The sequence below is a fragment of the Pavona decussata genome, unplaced genomic scaffold (assembly GCF_977016875.1).
Source record: "Pavona decussata unplaced genomic scaffold, jaPavDecu1.1 SCAFFOLD_912, whole genome shotgun sequence".
Classification (NCBI taxonomy): Eukaryota; Metazoa; Cnidaria; class Anthozoa; order Scleractinia; family Agariciidae; genus Pavona; species Pavona decussata.
The window spans coordinates 179,028-197,500 of record NW_028145943.1 but is presented as its reverse complement, the minus strand read 5'-3'; the positions used below and the strand labels follow the sequence as shown (position 1 = coordinate 197,500).

The 18,473-nt window shown below is 40.0% G+C and overlaps 4 protein-coding genes and 1 pseudogene across 6 annotated transcripts in view; 2 read left to right on the top strand and 3 right to left on the bottom strand.

The window, feature by feature from the left end:
• Nucleotides 1-18,473, bottom strand: part of LOC146448459 (E3 ubiquitin-protein ligase TRIM45-like) — a 216,495-nt gene that overhangs the window by 124,414 nt on the left and 73,608 nt on the right. The window lies entirely within an intron of this gene.
• The window catches only part of LOC146448463 (E3 ubiquitin-protein ligase TRIM45-like), a 90,981-nt gene that overhangs the window by 20,912 nt on the left and 51,596 nt on the right, over nucleotides 1-18,473 (bottom strand). The window lies entirely within an intron of this gene.
• LOC146448467 (E3 ubiquitin-protein ligase TRIM45-like) overlaps nucleotides 1-18,473 on the bottom strand; it is a 79,135-nt pseudogene that overhangs the window by 37,777 nt on the left and 22,885 nt on the right. The window lies entirely within an intron of this gene.
• On the top strand, nucleotides 3,568-4,822 carry LOC146448470 (uncharacterized). The gene has a single exon (XM_085102511.1). The coding sequence runs from the start codon at nucleotides 3,802-3,804 to the stop codon at nucleotides 4,534-4,536; it is 735 nt and encodes a 244-aa protein (XP_084958637.1). The 5' UTR covers nucleotides 3,568-3,801; the 3' UTR covers nucleotides 4,537-4,822.
• On the top strand, nucleotides 12,804-15,842 carry LOC146448469 (E3 ubiquitin-protein ligase TRIM45-like). Its single transcript, XM_085102525.1, has one exon. The coding sequence runs from the start codon at nucleotides 12,818-12,820 to the stop codon at nucleotides 15,065-15,067; it is 2,250 nt and encodes a 749-aa protein (XP_084958651.1). The 5' UTR covers nucleotides 12,804-12,817; the 3' UTR covers nucleotides 15,068-15,842.

Sequence of the window (18,473 nt, the reverse complement as noted above, 5' to 3'; positions counted from 1 at the left end):
AGCAAGCGAACTCAAAATGGACTTTGCAATAATTACCACTGATGAAAAGAGTAGGGGAGGTGTTGGAAAGTAAACTTCATGTTAGAATAAAAGGTCGGCACCGTCACGCCCTGCAAACGCCTCCAAGTATTGTTTCATGAAACAGACAGCAGGGAAGAAGATTCGTGCTAAGTGAATCAGCCATATTTTTACGTAGGATCACTGTGGTAACCTGTTATATTAAAGGAACAAAGAAAGTCGAAGTGTAAAGGCAAGATATAACGTACTATGTGAAAATATGGTTTCCGGGTGAGGACAATATCCCCAGTCTCCTGCATTCAAGGCGACGTGACAACCACAATACTACAGGCGAACCCACAATGACAGCGGACGGCCACAATCAGGGATGGAGACCGTAGCGAGATGCCATTTTGACTTGTGGGCTTTTCCCCATGTGTTGTACCAAAAATCTATTTTTAGAAAAAATTGTGCCAAACGCGCTACGCGCACGCGTGTAAATGGCCAGGATCGCGCGTGGAGAAATTGAAATTTTTTTCGGCGTTCAAAATGGCGTCCAAATTTTAAAACTCTGCCAGGGAATATCTTCTCAGTGCCCATATTTAAAGGAATTAGACTCTCACAACGAAAAGGTAACAATTGAAAGAAGACGGGGAAAGTTGGAATAAGCGGCCTATTGATCACACGGCTCTCACAGTAAAGTCCAAAAGGCGCCGAAACGGTGGGGCTGCGTGCGTTGCTTCAGTTGAATGTATGAAAGAAGCTTTAGGCCATGTTACACGAGGCAATTTTCTTTGCAACTTGCAACGCAATGATGATGACTGAAAAATATTGCAAGTTGCAGAGGGGGTGTCACACGTTCGCAATTTTTTCGCAACTTAACAGTTCAATTTTTTTCGTTGTCACTCAGTTTCTTTTCATTGTTGACAACTGCCGCCATCTTTAAATCTCCCGCGAGCGAAGGACGCGCACTGATTGGCTCATCGTGTCAAAATTACGTTGCAAGTTGCAGAGGAGATGTTACACCCAAGCAACTTGTCTCGCAACGTTGCGAAAAGTAGAGGATGGTTCAACTTCTCTTGCAACTCGCAACGCAACAATTGCAGTTGCAAAATGGGGTGTTACACGTCAAAGTTTTCTTGCAACTTGTGACGCAACTTTGCTGCGTTGCAAGTTGCAAGAAAAATTGCCTCTTGTAACATGGCCTTTACAAGAAAATGTACTCAGAGACTTAAGTACTTTAACTTTACTGAATTTTTTCTCAGCTGCTTTTTGTGTCACTTTTGCCAGTATGATATGGTTTATATAGTACCCGAAAAATGTCTAAAGTTCAGTTATCTGTTGTTGGAGGAAGTCTAAACAGTTGTGGAAAGTTATGATGCTGCAAAGTTGTTTCGCAGTTTTCGCAACTTCCGTATTGAACTCTTTCAGCTTTCACTGTTTTCTTGCTCATGTTGAACTGGAAAAAGAGCTTTTTGCTGCTTGGAATCAAGTTCCGTGGCCATGCAAAGGAAGAAGGAAAACAACAACCGGCTACATGGATGGTCTTTCTATCCAGGGAAAAAAAACGCTAAAAAATTATACCTTCTCACATTCGTAAAACCGCAGCCGGTTTCTTGGCTATAAACAAAGCCGAGTACTAATGCTGGGATATAAAACAGTGGAGGATGCATTTGACTGTGACCGACACCGAGTTGAAACATTTGGATTGGTTTCTGAGTTTTAGTGTAGATACGTACTTCAAAATAAGGTCAAAAATGTCTTCTGTCATTTTAGCTTGTTTTCACTCCCGCAGACATGCATGAAAACTTGTCGCCTATGTCTGCTAGTAGTTTCGTTTCACCTCGATCGTCAGTTCTTAAGTTCTGCCTGAGGTATTTTGCGAATTATTAGCTTATTTTGATGTTGAGGAAATTTATCATCCTGCGAACTTGAAAAAAAGAAAGAGTTTAAAAACAGATTAAGAAGGTGCTTACAGCTTTCTTGTCCCTTGGATGACCATAGAAATCAACAACTAATAAACGAATGAACATTAATCTCAAGTCTTACGTGTAATACTTCTAGAAAGCAGTAACCCAATAGCCGTCATAAGAATCAGTAAGCTTTTCGGCGAAGAAAAGTAATCCAGAAATTCACTTCTGACCGGTGTTGAAAAATTTGGCACTGAACTTGTGAACGAAATCTACTCAAATCGATTGACTACGTAATTTCTGCCAATGAACTGAATTCTTTTTAACCTGTCGTTTGGTAATCCCTCACTTGTTTAACCATTTCCTGTTTCACAGGCACTCGGCATTAAAGGTTTTTTATACTAAACTTGGGCTGGCTTATTACGTAAAACCATAAACTCGTAAACTGACAGTTTACAAAATTTGTTGCAAGCGCCGAATCGAATATTCAAGCCAGTGAGCGCGTAGAAAATGTTTGAGACGATGGCCTTAACTCGCCTCCTCAAGGATTTACCACCAATTTGAAAATAAACGGTTGAAACTGACTTCTCAAATAAAATTTAAGTTTATATATATCAGCATCGCGGAGAATATTTTATATTTGTACTGTAGGGTCATGTTCTACTCAGCCAGGAGAATTTCCTGGAGTTGTCCCCAATGCTTTAGTTTACAGCTTTAGTGAGTTTCGACGGAGGAACTTCAGTAAACATTTACAGGGTAATAAAATGTTATTTTCACATTCAAAGTATTTAAAAATTATGTAATTTTGTCGAAAGAGAACTGGACTTTCTCTTCCATTTTCCACTGATATAAGATAGTAGCCCGACGCAAATATGCGTGTACCCGCGCGGGTTTATGACCTGAAGGGTGGTGCAATTTTTTCTAAAAATAGATTTTTTGGTACAACACATGATGGGGACGCGTGGAGAGCACGCTTACGGTCTCCATCCCTGAATGATTATATGGCTCCTGGTAGCACAGCTTATTCTTATTACATCACTCTTTAAGATTACTCAACGTTTCATGCACCAATAAGAATACAGTATTAGGTTATATCACAACAGAGACATGGGTGCTATGCATTTTTTACGACCAAGATTTGCCAGGGTTTTAAAATAGATATCCTTTCACAGTGAGCGATATAAAATCTACAGAAACAGCGATGATGAGTGTTCGTCAGAAATCGTACACAGTTGGCAAGTATGAAATAAAAGGGGAAGTGTCACGGGTGGTTTTTATTTTTTTACCTCTTTTGTCATAAATATTGAAATAACACCTTCACTTAGCTACAAAATAATTCTAAAATAACGAGAGGAAAGAAATTAACTCAATTCTTGAAAGGAATAACCCGTGATCTCTTCTAACGCATTTCGAAAACGAAAACGCGAAAACTTGAAAAACGTTATAGGCTAACATTTTTCGATCGAATCCGACCTACTCTGCATGTGTCTCGCTAGAACAAAACTATAGAAAATTATTATTACTTTTTCTTCTGATGACAGACAAACATTTTTGGGTTTTGAAATGACATCAGATTCACGTGATACTTCCCCTTTAAAAGAGTCGACGCCAATATATGAAATTATGAGTCGATGGCGGTAGCATGCTTAGCACGTGTTAACCAACAGCACCACACGAGGGAAAAATAAAATGTCACGTTGGCTTCAGACAAAACTAAGGGAGCTTTGAATGTAAATAAACGGCTCGGAAAGAGCTTTGGTTATTTGGTTTCAAGCAGGAATAGACGAAGGATCAAACCTTCGTGTACGCACGATGTTTTTAAGGGAGAACAGCTCGTCAACATTCATTTTTGCATCATTTTGATCGGGCTACGTTGGAAAGAATTTGACAACAAATGGAGAGGCGTTTGCATTCTGTCAAGTGTTCCTTTCTCGCTGTAATGGAACAGTTTGTGCAAACGGTTGATTTGATGGACAGCACAGTTTTGATCCCGATGAAGCTGATCGATTTGCCAGTGAAAGATTTGATTCCACAAACGAAACGTAGTACCGGTAATAACTTTCTGCTGAACAACATGAGCATGCGTGCTTTTTATTTCATGGTGAAAGCGATGAGAATTAAATTGTCGCAAGGATATGGTGGTAATGGGGAGACCTATGTCCCGCTGGAACGAGAAATCCAAGATTCTTGTCACCGATTAAATCAGCTCGCTTTGGTCGCAAAGTACATCAAAACTTCCATACTTAACCTCGGCCCGAATCAAGAGCTGCCATCCTTTCAAGAATTTCAAAACAAAGCGCAGTTGGAGAATTGCCTGCTCGGAGCGCTGAAAAATTTCACCGACAAGGTGGAATCCTTGGAGAAGTCTGTCATGTTTCCCAGTCTTTTGAAAGATCATCGTGTGAGCGAGGATATGCCGCAATTTAACGAAGAAATTCAAACCCTTTACGATGTTTTCATGTTTCTGAAGGAACTGAATGCGGAACTGTTGTCGGGGTCGAGGAATTTCGAGCTGCCAGATGCTAAGCTGCAGCACAAATTATCGGAATTGTTTCAGACATTTGTTCAGTACACAGTAATGGCTCGAAATCTTGCTACCCGCTATGAAGAAGAGGTGAGATGCTTTTGACTTTTAGAGTTATGATGGAGCCCGTCACTCGTGGGGAACTCTTTTGAGTTGCTTTACGTACTGATTGATTTGAACTGAACACTTTCTAGTAGGATTAAACTGATAAATAGTACCAGAAAATATATCTCGTAGCCCTATTGAGGGGTAATTTCGTTAGTTTACTAGTATTGTTCAGAAAAATATTCCGGCTTAAAAACTCTCTGTATTATAAAAAAAATGTTTTATGGTAAAAAAAAATGCATCTTGCGGATTTATAAAAACTCACGGCACTAATATGGAAAAAGCTCATTTGTGATTAATGGTAAATTGTTGAACAAGAATAAAGATGTTTGTTAGGTACTCATATAATATGATGAATTGTTGGTTGTTTTAAGGAGTTTTCATATTACTATCCCCTCGCAGTTTTTATCACCCTGCAGAATTACGTAATAGTTTTCAGGTTAATTACGTAATAATCCAAACTCCAGTGATAATTTGTACACCTTGTTCCCCGCTGAAATAGTGGCCGCAGTTGTGTAATGCGTATTCTACTACTTTACTTGTAGAAGTCTTGTTCTAAATAATAAGACACTATGGCGAATTGCACGCACAATTCTTGGTTTTCACATGACGTCATAAAAAAGTGAAATTCACAACTAAACACAATTTGGGGGGTTTTACCTTCATCACATATAAGAAAATCTAAATTTCCGTCGGCTTGCTTGTTTTCAGCAGGATAGCATTCTTTGTTTTGAAAATAGAGCAGTTTGAATTTTAGATTTTTGCGCAGTGCGTGACAGAAGGGTTGCTGCTCTAAACATGTCACGTACATAAAAACATCGATTCGCCTCGTGTTTTTTTAGGTCTGATCAGCTAACATGTAATAGAAGCGTTAATGTCAATGTGTGAAAGTTCAGCAGAGAGAAGAAAGGCTTTGAAATAGCCAAGATAAACTCCAGATGTTTTTGCTGGTTTCCGGCCGCCATGTTGGTGCCCATCAGACGGGGCACCAACATGGCGTCCCATACTAAACTCTGTAATTTTCCGTGGTACATTTTCTCGAATAACTCGATTAGGAGATATCGCACAGCCCTGTGGCTTTCACACATGTTTATGTATCACTCTTCTACAACATATCAATTTCTTGACTTTATCTATTGAATGGTTGAGGATTTTATTTTTTCACTTGCGTGACGATGTGTGAGGTGAAAACCACCTATTGTCGCTTCGAACACGCTCGGGGAACCCCCAAAACATCCGCACCGGCGTGACACACACCGTCGCTTAGAGCAGAGAGCAAAGAGGATTAAAATCTAAAACGAAGCCTTAAATGATGAAGGTTTGAATGCATGGAACTACTTCCGTTACTTTTACTGTTGGATATGAAAAAAAAAATGATGATGATGATGATGATGATAATGATGATGATGATGATGATACTAAAAAGATTTATAAAGCAGTTTAGAGCACAGGTCTGTAGCGATGATGGGGGTGGGGTGGGGGGGGGGGGGGAGGGGGCTGTTTTCCTGAGCTTTAAAATGGCATCTCGTCTCCAGTTCGCTATTCCCTGGACTACGAACACATGAAAAGTCGAGGTGACAAAAGAGAAAAAAACAGCAACTGAGAAACTAAGCTAACATACCAAGAAGTCACAAAGCTAGCGTGAGAAAAGAACACTTGGAGTCCAAGTGAATGATTGGACGACAAAAAAAATAATAATAAAATAAAAAGCGAGATATTTTTACTGAAGAACAGGTTGCCGGTTGTACTTAGTAGTTAGCAGACACGTGCACACGAGGCGTGTTACTTAAGTCAGATCACTCGCACGTGATCCACAAAGTTTACTTCAAATGGGTTTCACGTGTGCCAACAAGGTTTAGTCTATTCTTCTTTTGTTTACAGCTATTTCAATTAACGTTGTCGGATTAAAAAAGCTAAAATACAAGACCGCAATGTTTTGTGGGATTATTTTTTATGAATAATTTCATCAAAATCATCCCTGCACGTGCAGGTCATTGTGCTGCTAATTACAACCTATTGTTTTCTCCAGGCATGACTGATTTTGATGAATTTATTCATAAAAATCCCACGTAAACTTTCGGTCTTGTCTTTTAGCTTTATGCTTTGAACCGACAACGTCAATTTAAATAGCTGTATTCTTTTAGCAGTTTATATATAATTACTTGTTCTAGATCTCTCAGGCATTGAAAAAGAAAGGATAGAAAGTTGGTTATTTGGGTTGCCCTGACGGACCTCCAGCCGGATGTGGTACCAAATCTTTTGTGGCGTTTTCCTTAAAAGTTTTTTTTTTTTTTCGAGAAGACTCACGTTTGCAGCGCCTGTCTCTTTCATAAGCTGCTCGGTCATCTCCTGACACACGCTTTGGCAAAGAATCGGTTCCTTGAGTTACGGAAAGATGAAGTCATACAATAGCTGATGAGATCAAGCCATCTATGCATAAGAATGTGTATTTTTATCTCTTTTGGTAAAATAAAATAAGTAGCAAATTGTTTGGTACATTACTGACCGCATATGTTCGGTCATATGCTCATATGACCGCATATGCTCACTAATCCACCAAAATTTGACGGATCAATACTAATATTCTTTATCAGATGATACAACATTAATGGTATCGAATAAATGCCTAATCATCGACAAACAAGCCATGGTCATTTTGTGAAGTGGTGGGGAAAACTTTTCCTAGGTTAGGGACCATTACACCAATCCATTATTAAAATCAGTTCAATCTCCTTGGGGGCATAGGGTGGGGGAAAATGCGAAATTAACGGCTTTCTTTTTTTGACACGACTTAAGGTCAAAACTTAGAAAAACAAGTCGAGATCATTTCTGCACAGTGGGGGACTGCACAGTTTTCGTATCTTCTCTGATATTCGTCCCTTATTTTCAGCCGATTGGAAGTATCTGTATCTTGGAAGTATCTGTATCGAAATTGATATTCTCCTCACATCTACTCATATATCAGTCTTATCATAGTTTCATAGTAGTTGGGAGAATTTGCTTAAGCATCAAGTCATTTTGTCTTTGATGACCATTTCATTTCGATTCCTTATTCTCATGCGTGCAGTCAAAAGTATAGATTTACGGGAGAAGTAATATCTATTGTAGGCTGTTTACCCATACTATTGTTATGCTATTAGATTTGAGCATCATATTGTATTCAGTTAGACAGACTCATTTTAATTTCTAATCATGTTTCAAAATAGATTAATTTGCGCCATTTTTGTGGCGAAAACAAAACAAAAGTTTCGGGCACGTAAAATTTCAAAGCAAATAATCTAAAAAAAAGAGCAAGGCTGATTTCACGGTCAGGGAAGTATATTTTCCAATATTTCGAAAGGCACGGCCTTTCTTCTTCAGGGTATGTTTGAGACTGACCCTGTGGCAAGATACGTTACAATTTAAACAGTTACAATAGATACCTCAAAAAAGGCTAAAGTTACATAAACAAAAACGTTACAATTTGAAATTTGAAAATACAACTGGTAAATAGGGCATAATGGGGTTGACAGGCCTACACGACTCTCATGTGCGTGTTTAGCCTAAATAAGAGTTTTGCCCTCACGGGTTATGTTTTCCAAAGAACACCCTTTTCTCTATGAAAAGAACGGTGCTCCCGGTAAAATTTTCTTTTAGCGTTGGATTTTCTTCTTATTAAATGCCATCTATGATTTGGAGGATTTGCGCGATAGACACTGAACAAAGCCATGTGTTTAACTGTCGCATGTGTTGTAATTGATCTCAAAGGTCATTTTGACCTCTTGTTGTTACGTTTCCGTTTAGCGACTGTCGTTCTTATCCCGTTTGTGGCATTTAGTTTAGGCTTGGTATGGCTCATTTCAGTGCATCTCGTGACAGTATAGCCTCTCTTTTTATCGTTGTAAGGATAGGATTTGAACCGTGTAATAACTATACATTATCTTGCAGCTTTTGTCAGATTGCCGGGCCCGGCTATTTGCTTTTGTTGCAAGATGCTGTGCTTCTTATCACGGTTATTTGTCCCTTGATCCGTTCTTAAGCATTGTAGCTTCTTTGAAAGCTATGCAATGCGTTAAATTGAGGGCTAAAGGCCGCTTAAGTTACGGCTGTGTGTTTTGTTGTCGCTCCGCTAAGCTCTGTAACTGTGAGGTTTGTGTTGCGGGAGCTGAGTATTTTCCTCCTGTGTTTACGTGCTCTGGCCAGGGGCTGCTTCTAGTCCTTCGGCCGTAAGTAAATTCTGTAGCATTTAAGGCAATGGTCAGGCAAGACCGCGGTTTCGATCCTAATCTTGTGGATCTCATCAGTTGCCGATTCTTCAGAAATGATAGAGATGAGTTCTCGGTATCATTTCAACAAACGCGCTCTCTTGTCAAATTATAAACCCATGTTTCGGATCGAAAACCCTGCAATTCAATTGGCTCCTTGGTTTGAGCCAATCTGGTGGCTGCGAGTTCGATCCATGGTGGGGCTAAGCTTGACGCTGTGTTTTCTATGATGGCTAAAACGTTAAATTTTATACATGAACTGTCATTTTGTTCGCGGATAGGTGTTTCCGTAGAACTGTGCATATGTGTTGCAGCATATAGCTCACTATGGAGACTGTATAAAGCTGTATACACCGCATGTGAGTCTTCCTCGAAACACGTAACCGCACCCCTTCTACCATAAGTTCTGAAACTTCATGTGACCTCATACGCATGATCCTTACCATGAACAATTTTACGTTCAACGACAAACACTATCTACAGACTCACGGAACTGCTATGGGAACCAGAATGGCTCCCTCTTACGCCAATTTGTTTCTCGCCAAATTTGAGACGGACGCATTACTACGTGCTCCATTTCAACCATACATATGGTGGCGCTTCATAGACGACATCTTCATGATATGGACACACTCTCTCGACGACCTCCAAACCTTCACTACTTATCTCAATAATATTCACCCAACTATTAAATTCACATCCAATTATTCTCTCACATCTATACCCTTTCTGGACGTCAGTGTGTCTCTCTATAACGGCACTATCACTAACGACCTTTACACTAAGCCTACTGACAAACACCAATACTTGTTACAATCTTCATGTCATCCTAGACACACTAAGAGAGCCATTCCATTCAGCTTAGCTCTCAGACTTCGACGTATTTGTTCTTCTGACGAAACTTTTAAACTCCAAACAACCGAACTCAGAACCTATCTCAACAAACGGGGATACAATCTTTCATTCCTCAACCAAGAAATAAGACGTGTTAACGGCATCCCACGTTCCGACGCTATAGCTACGAAAGACACCTCCGACACCAACCAACCTATACGAGTACCCCTTGTCGTCACATACAATCCAGCCCTTCGTTCTGTATCATCCATTATTCACAAACACTTCAACATCCTATCTTCATCTCCCCGCTGCGTAAACGTTTTCAAAGCCACACCTCTTGTTGCCTTCCGACGGACCAAAAACCTGAGTGATTTACTTGTTAGCGCCAAACTACGTAATCCCACACAAAACAACCCACCCCATGGATCTTTTCGATGCGGAGACAAATGTTTAACTTGCAACTACATAACAGACGGACGTACCAGTTGAACATTTCATTCTACTGGCGAAACTAGACATATTAATCATCATATAGACTGTGACTCTAAAAACGTTATTTACATAGTACACTGCAACCGCTGCCACAAATAATACATAGGAGAAGCAAAACAACGACTTAAAGACCGTTTTAAGGACGGTGCCTACTAATACCGAAGTATTTTTGTGCGGTTTATGACTATGCGGGAAAAGTAGATCTCAGCAAGGCCTATTGGAATCCAAAAAGAAAATTGGGGGTAACCACGCATTTTTCAGAGATAATTAAGCGATAATATCTCCAAAAAACGCCAAAATATAAAGCAATGTATGGGATTTTTTCCTAAATTGAAGCTTAATCATCTCTGAAAAATGCATGGTTACCCCGATTTTCTTTTGAGATACCAAAAGCATTTGGTAAGTTCTGCTTTCTCCGTATAGTTTTAAACCGCGCAAAAATATTCCTGTATTAGTAGGCACCACCCATAGGAAACCCGAGTATCTCGCGATGCGCAGAACGTATGCGCAGTAACAATAGTAGGCACCGTCCTTAAAGAACACCGTAGACCAGTTAACAAGTAAACAAACAGTTCCAAACCCACCACACAGTCTCAGAACATTTTCTTTCTGACGACCATAACGCTTCTGACATGCTGCTTTTTCCTCTCGAAATCATGACAGTGTACGCAAAGCAAGAATGGCATCCCTCATCGATAGGGGTCAAACTCTTGAACCCTTAGGTCTCAATAGGAGAGATGGGACATGAACATTTTCCCCGTCTTTCATCCTTCTAAGTTATGTCAATTTCCCATTGTTAGGTATTTTGTTTTCATTTTCTAAGTTGTAACGTTAGCTATTTTGCTCATGCCTATTGACCAGTTGTATTTTCAAATTGTAACGTTTTTGTTTATGTAACTTTAGCCTGTTTTTCAGGTATTTATTTTAACTGTTTTAAATTGTAACGTCTCTCGTCACAGGGTCAATGTTAAATTAAATATACCCTGAAGAAGAAAGGCCGTGCCTTTCGAAATATTGGAAAATATACTTCCCTCAGTGAAATCCGTGAAATCAACCTTCTTCAATTTTTTCACTGAAACTGATAAAAGTCTGAATGGAACTGCTTCCGTTACTATAATGTTTATTAATATTTTGTTTATTCTTCTAGCAGTTCAGTTATTCTTTCAGCATTGAGGAAGGAAGGAAAGAAAGTTGGTTATTTGGGCTGCCATGTGGGACCTCCAGCCGGATGTGATACCAAATCTTTAGTGAAGTTTTCGTTTGAATTTTTTTTCCGACTTATGCTTCCAGCGCCTGTCGCTTTCAGAAGCTTTTTTTCGCGGGAGCGGTTTACCAAGCAAAAATCAGTACATAAGAGCCTGACCTTTCCCTGCTAGCAGAGGCCTCTTGTCCGTTGTATTCGCTGAACTGACGGGCGCGAGGAAAAGAGACCTCTACCCTGGGTCGAAACGGACTTTGATTCAACCGCCGTCCGCAGTCGTGGACGACGCTTACAAAACGCATGCTCCCTGTATTGTTTGCTGTCCATGACTTGAGCCCACTGTCTCTCGCGCATTCGTTTACAGTTTCTCCGCTGTCATTTAGTGAGCCCGCATAGTAACATGGCATCACGTGACGTTTGATCGCTAGGTAACCGTGGCGCATGCTAGACACAGTCCGTTTCGACCCAGAGCAGAGGTCTCTTTTCCTCGCGCTCATCAGTTCAGCGAATACAATGGAAAAGAGACCTCTGCTAGCAGGGAAGCCTGACCTTACATGTAAGTTAGGTTCTGTTAAAGTTAAGGTTGAGAGAAGTAAATATTTCAGTCCCTTACTACTATTGTTCCACCGCTCCTGATTTTCCTGATCGCCATTAGTAAATTAGTCGCTTGCAATTCATGGCATAATAGGCTTTAATCAACATGCGCGCGATAAAAAAACGTTCCTGGGAATCACAGACCAAAACCAAACAGTCAACAACCTCTTAAAACAGCATTCTGAGATTGGCTCGCAAAATTTCATTACGTGATGAAATAGACTGCCGATAAAATCCAGGAAAAGAAAACTACTTGTGAGGCTTCTAATTATCGCAGTAAAATCACATTTCACTTGATTGACCCCATTCTATTGACTGAGTACATTCGTATTTCATCTCTCTTTGATTTGCACGACTTGGTGTCATCAAACAAAACCTTGGCGCGCCAAGAACACATACCTGGGAATCAGAAACCAAAAACGAAACAGTCAACAACCTCTTACAACAGCTTTCTATGCATGATTGGCTCATACGCCAATGATTCCCAGGCTGAAAACTAAAGATTGAAAATCACAAGATTCTATTGCGTGGTGCGAAGTGCTGACAAAGTCGAAGAGAAAAAGAAGAGAATTAACGATTTTCTAATAAAACGAATTTCTGACAAGTTCGTTCGGCCGCAACTGTTTTATATTTACATGTAGTTTTACAGCTTATATAATAAAGTTCACTTCATTGACCTTTTACTGTTTTTGATTGGCATAACGTCTTTAATTTGCAAACAAAAACTTGTCGCACCAGGAAAACATTCCTGGGAATCCAAACCATCAACAGCCTCTTAAAAAGTGTTCTGTGATTGGCTTATACGCTTACGATTCCTAGAAAAGCTAATGATAGAAAATCACAACACTCCATTGTGTGGTAAGGCTTATCGCAAAGGTCACTCTTCGTTAACGCGTTTGTGTGCGAAAACAACATGGATATCCAAACGTTGCTTTACAATATCCGCGAAGAAGTGTCTTGTCCGGTGTGTAAGGATATATTTAAGGATCCTAGACAGCTTCCCTGTTTACACAGTTTCTGTCTGCATTGTTTGAAACACTGGCATCAGACGAGTGGCGGTCAAAATGCATTCAGATGTCCGAAATGCCAAGCTCTTAGCAGAGTGCCTGCAAGCGGCGATCTGAAGGATCTTCCGACTAGCTTTTATCTGAACGGCATGATCGATGTGCTGGCCATAAAAGAATGCAACACAACACAAGTAACGTGTGGAAACTGCGGCAAGAAAAGCTCCGAGGCTTCGTACTGCTTTCAGTGTTGCATGTTTTACTGTGAACAGTGCCTAATTGGACACAACATGATGCGAAACAACAAAGATCATCGTGTTCTTGCAGTGAAAGAGTTCCAAGACAAGGACTATGAGGATGTATTGAAGCGACCCGTGTTTTGCTCAAGACAAGGACACCAGAAAGAAGAGTTGAAGTACATCTGTAAGAAATGTGAAAAAACAGTTTGCCAAACTTGCGTCAATTTGGATCATGGAGGACATACATTGAAATTAATCGAAGAAGAAGCTGATGCTCAAAAGATCGAGATGACAGCTCTTACACAAGAACAAAGACACAACTTGCAAGAAGAAATGAACTTTATTACTCAACTTGATAAAGACTACGCTAAACTAATTGAACAAAGCGAAAACGTGAAAAGGAATGTCAACAGGTTTACTGATGACTTGATCAAAACAATTCAAGCGAAGAGACAAAATATTCTCGCTGCGGTAGAAAACGAAACAAGGAAGTCGGGTGAAAGTGTTGCAAGGACAAAGACTGAGATTCAGCAGAAAATATCTATGATCGAATTTTCGCTGGAAAAAGCTGATAAACTGTTAACACGAAGTATAAACGCTGATGTCGATCAGCTTAAAAAATCATTGGCAACGATTCTGGAAGAAATAGATCAAGCCAAGCATATTTCCCGTGACCCTGAATATCTGCCAACTGTGGTTTTCGTGGAAAACCAAAAGATTGAGAACATTATCAAAAGCGAAGAAATTGGATTCTTGGAAATTTTGTTCCTAACAAAAGTAAGTGAATCCATCGCCGAAGGCAAAGGACTCAAAGAAGGAACTGTTGGGCGTGAAGCTCAATTCAATTTGACCACAAGAAATGCTAACAAAAGACAGTGTTATAATAAGCGTGACAATGTAACGGTCGACATGAGAGACGTGCATGGGCGAGAATGCGTGACAAAAGTGCAAATAGATGATAACAAAGATGGAATCTACAACATTAGCTATTCTCCTAAAGTCCAAGGTAGCTGTAAATTGTCAATTAAAGTAAACGGGGAACATGTTCGTGATAGTCCTTTCACTGTGTTAGTGAAACCATACCATGTCAAACCTGTTTTATCTTTTGGAAAAAACGGTTCGAATGTTGGAATGCTTAAGTATCCTCTTGGGGTGGCAGTGAGTAACAGGGATGAAATAGCAGTAGCTGACCAGATGAACCACAGGGTTCAAATCTTCAACAGTAATGGCGATTTCGTAAGATCCTTTGGTCGCCATGGTAACAACCAGGGGGAATTTGATCATCCTTTTGGAATAGCCTGTGATAGGGATGGAAAGATTTTTGTAGCAGACTGTTATAACAATAGAGTGCAGATTTTCAATGGGGAGGGTAGGTACATGGGTATGTTTGGTGGGAAAGGACGCCTTGATAGTCAGCTCTATTGTCCTTTGGGTTTGTCCTTGGATAGTCAGGGTAATATTATTGTTGCTGATTCAGGTAACAAACTGATTAAGATGTTTTCCCCTGATGGCAATTTTCTAATGAAGCTAGGTGGGGCAGGGCCTGGTTTTTTTAGTTATCCTTTCCACTGTGTTCAGTGTGATGAATATCTCATAGTGTCAGATGCTAGTGATCATAGCATACAGGTGTTTAGTAGGGAGGGGGAGTATAAGTATAAGTTTGGTAAGTGGGGGGGAGGGAATGGGGAGTTTAATTATCCACTTTTTTTGTCAGTGACTAAGGCAGGACTACTGATTGTGTGTGATCGGGATAATCACAGAATACAAGTCTTTGAACTGAATGGTAAGTTTGTTGGAAAGTTTGGTACGGACGGCAACAACCTGGGAGAATTTAATGAACCGCTCTCTGTAGCAGTTCTAAGTAACAACCAAATTGTTGTGTGTGATAAGGATAATCATCGAATTCAAATATTTAAGTGAAAATTGGCTTCTTTACAGCAGAAAAAGTTACATTTTGGTACTTTTATTGCAAACCTTCCTTTGCAGTAGCTGTAAAATTGTTTACTATTTTCGTTTCTAGCATCTTTAGTTAGCTTTTTGCGTTATGGGTCAAATCGGGGCCTGTTTCGTTGAACAGTAACTGGTTTGATTGAAGCAAAAATTTGCAGGATTTCGGTAGATTAGGATAAGCGCATTATTTTGATTTAATTTGATTTATAAAGTGCTTGTTAGACCAACAATTCTTTAACGGTACTATTTTTCGTTTTAGTTACACCTAAGGCAAATTGTTTTATTAACAAAGTTTTCAAGGTAGTTCTTTCCCAAATGGTATGGTATACAACAATATATACTTTGTTGTATTTTTTGTAACTTCCGCTATATAAGATATCTGTGGCATTTCTTTCCATCATCAAAGTTTTTACACCAAATCGTAGTCTTGTTATTCGGAGAGCAGTATGGCCTTACCGGCACATCTACAATATACCTTTCTAACTCCATTTGTCAGTCGTGACCGGTGTAGCCTGAACTGTATTGTTCACTAGAAAACAAACTTAAGGGGTAGGGGTGATCATTCCCTCTGCTCCTTACTTGGGCTGTTTCAACATCAAACCTTACCATTGTACAAACAATAGCTATTCAATGGCTCTGTAATTTAATTAGCAATTATTGAATACTCACTAAATGCTATATAGTATATGTTTATTTTCTTAACTATGACAAGGCTTAAGCAGTAAATCTGAAAATGAGTGTAACATAGGACAATCGAGCAATATTACTATGACGATAGACAATGAGCTTTAATGCTGTAAAACTAGTTTATAATTTTTAACACAGACAAATGAAATAAATGACAGAATGGGTATAAAATACCTGTGTGATCTTCTTTTGTTTTTTAAATCCCCGGTCCAGAGAGATGTCAAATGAAGGTTTCGGCTACTGACCTGAAATTAAACAGAACAACACCAATATCTATTGGTTTGTACACAGCAGAGATCAGAGAAACTTCGCGACTGCCTGATTGTATAATCCCTTCTTCGGTAGCCTCTTTGTTTTCTCAAATATTTAAACCTGATATTCACGCGCTAAGCCCACCAGTTCTTATTTGTTAGAACTGGTTGAAAATACTTAGATGTCGATAGATGTAAGCTCATGCACTGTAATATTTTTCCCATCCTTTCTTTACACCCACGTGCTTTCACTTTCTCTTGGCTTTTCAGTCATCGGTTTTGTCCCATCGCCTTTTAAACAGATCCACATGCCACATCACGTCTGTTTGGTTGGAGGGGTGGAGCAGAATCCCAGAGGATCTGGTCGGTGGGAATCGGATGGGAGAGGGAGGGGGGGACAGATACACATAACGTCTGGTTGGTGGTGAGGGGGAGGGGGGAATAGATTCCCACAATATCTGCTTGGGGGAAGGGCAGATTCCCATAATGTGTGATTGGTGGGAGAAGCAAGGAAGGGGGGAGATTCCCATAATGTCTGGTTCCTATGGGGGGGGGGGGGGGGGAATTTTCATAATTCCTGCTTCGGGGGCGGGGCTGGGAAGGGCAAATTCCCATAAAGTCTTTTTGGTGGGAGGGGTAGATTCTCATAATACCTGGTTGGTCGGGATCAGATTCCCATAACGTCTGTTTGGTTGGTGGTTGGTTGGGCGTTTTCCGAGGGCTATACTTCAACCATTTTATCAGACCCAGTCTTGCGTATCTCACATTGCCTCGTTCACGCCCAAAAAGAATTCTGGGTAATTCAGCCATAGCGCGAGTTCTCGAGCCACCCAGTACTAACAGCAAAATTTCGAATCCATTGCATATTTTGCTTTTCCAAACTCGCCCAAATTGCCGTGGTAGGTCCTGGACTCCACCCACAAAACGGCCAGAGAGACAACTTCACTCGTGGGCCTCCATGTCTGCTACACAGCATGTTTGGCGACTCAGTCAGCATGGATACCAGAATGGGGGCTTCTGCAGAGGAAAATGGCTCGAAAAACACTTATAAAGCGATGATTTTACCAGATTCGTGCTCGTGCACTCGCTCGAAACAAACAACAACCGTCACTTGTATCACGTGATAATTTAGCCTGAGCCCACAGTTTCTTAAGACCGCAGATATTTTTATTTTATCTCCATTTATGGAGAAATTAAGTGGTTCAGACGATTTATTACCAAAAAGTCATGGAAAAAAAATAGCACAAACCTAGGATTCAAAGGGTTAATACTGAGACAAATACAACTGCAACAAGCTAAGGATAAGAGACAAGACCGCAAAAAATAACCAACATATGTTGGAATTGAAACACTGAACACATCGATGGCAGATGGGAGCCATCATGTGATCCACGAGGATCAAAAATTACGCCAATCGATTAGAAATAGCAAATAGTTTTTAATTGAATATCAAATTTGTGAACTATCATAGAATGAACTGCGGATGAAACACTGAATAGGTCGATGAATGGACAATAATATCGCATTCCAACTGGGAGCTTTTTATTCTGTGAAATTCCAGTTGGCTGGATACATCAGTTGGTAGAGCACTGCACTGATGTTGCGGGAATTATGGGTTCCAATCCCGTTTAAGCTTGATTGTCTTCTCAGGCTTTCCTTCGGCAACTGCATAATCAAATTGTGTATATTTTTTACGATAATCTTCCATGTTCTAAATCTTTCATCCGCAGTTGATAAATGTGATATTTCGCATACTTCATGTTCCTTTATTCATTCTCCACTGATTTTATAGGAACTCACAAAATGACCTACAGCTTCCGGTTGGCTTGAGAAAGCAGTTAGAAAAGCACGGACTAGTATCGTCGAATTCAAACGTCTGGTCTGTGCAAAGTTAAGGACAAAACACCGAGAATATTAATAAATTAAAACAACTTTGCCTCATTTTTGAGTTTGTCTCAAGGCTATGAATCTTCTCACACAGAAAGCAACAACAAAGCAAGGAAGCGCATGCGTACGATAGCTCACGGGACACCTTGAGCTTGTCTTCCTTAACAAAAGGAGGGTGAAACAGGAGAAACATTTTTTTTTTCCAAAATAGTAAGTTTTGACCAGCACAACAGCACAGTATGTTGCCCAGTTTCCAACTTGTACCAGACGAGTATCCGACCAATAAAAATTCTCATGATTGATTTTTTTTTGGATCGGCCTTAGCAAATTGTGTAGAACGGAAAACTTTGAACAAAACAAAAAACTGAACATTTTAGCTTTCGAATGCTTGTTTTGGCGGACTTAAAGCTCAAAGTCAACCACCACTAAGGATCCCGTTTTGGCGAAGTAAGTACATTTTTGAAGGTTAAAATTTACGCAATTCAGCGCGCAGTGAAACTACTGCTGATGGAATAAAGGTCTGTTATATGATAACATTTTCAAGAAAATGT

Excerpts from the sequence above, each read along its gene's own strand:
- LOC146448470 (XM_085102511.1), top strand. The coding sequence starts at position 3,802 with ATGGAGAGGCGTTTGCATTCTGTCAAGTGTTCCTTTCTCGCTGTAATG.
- LOC146448469 (XM_085102525.1), top strand. The coding sequence starts at position 12,818 with ATGGATATCCAAACGTTGCTTTACAATATCCGCGAAGAAGTGTCTTGT.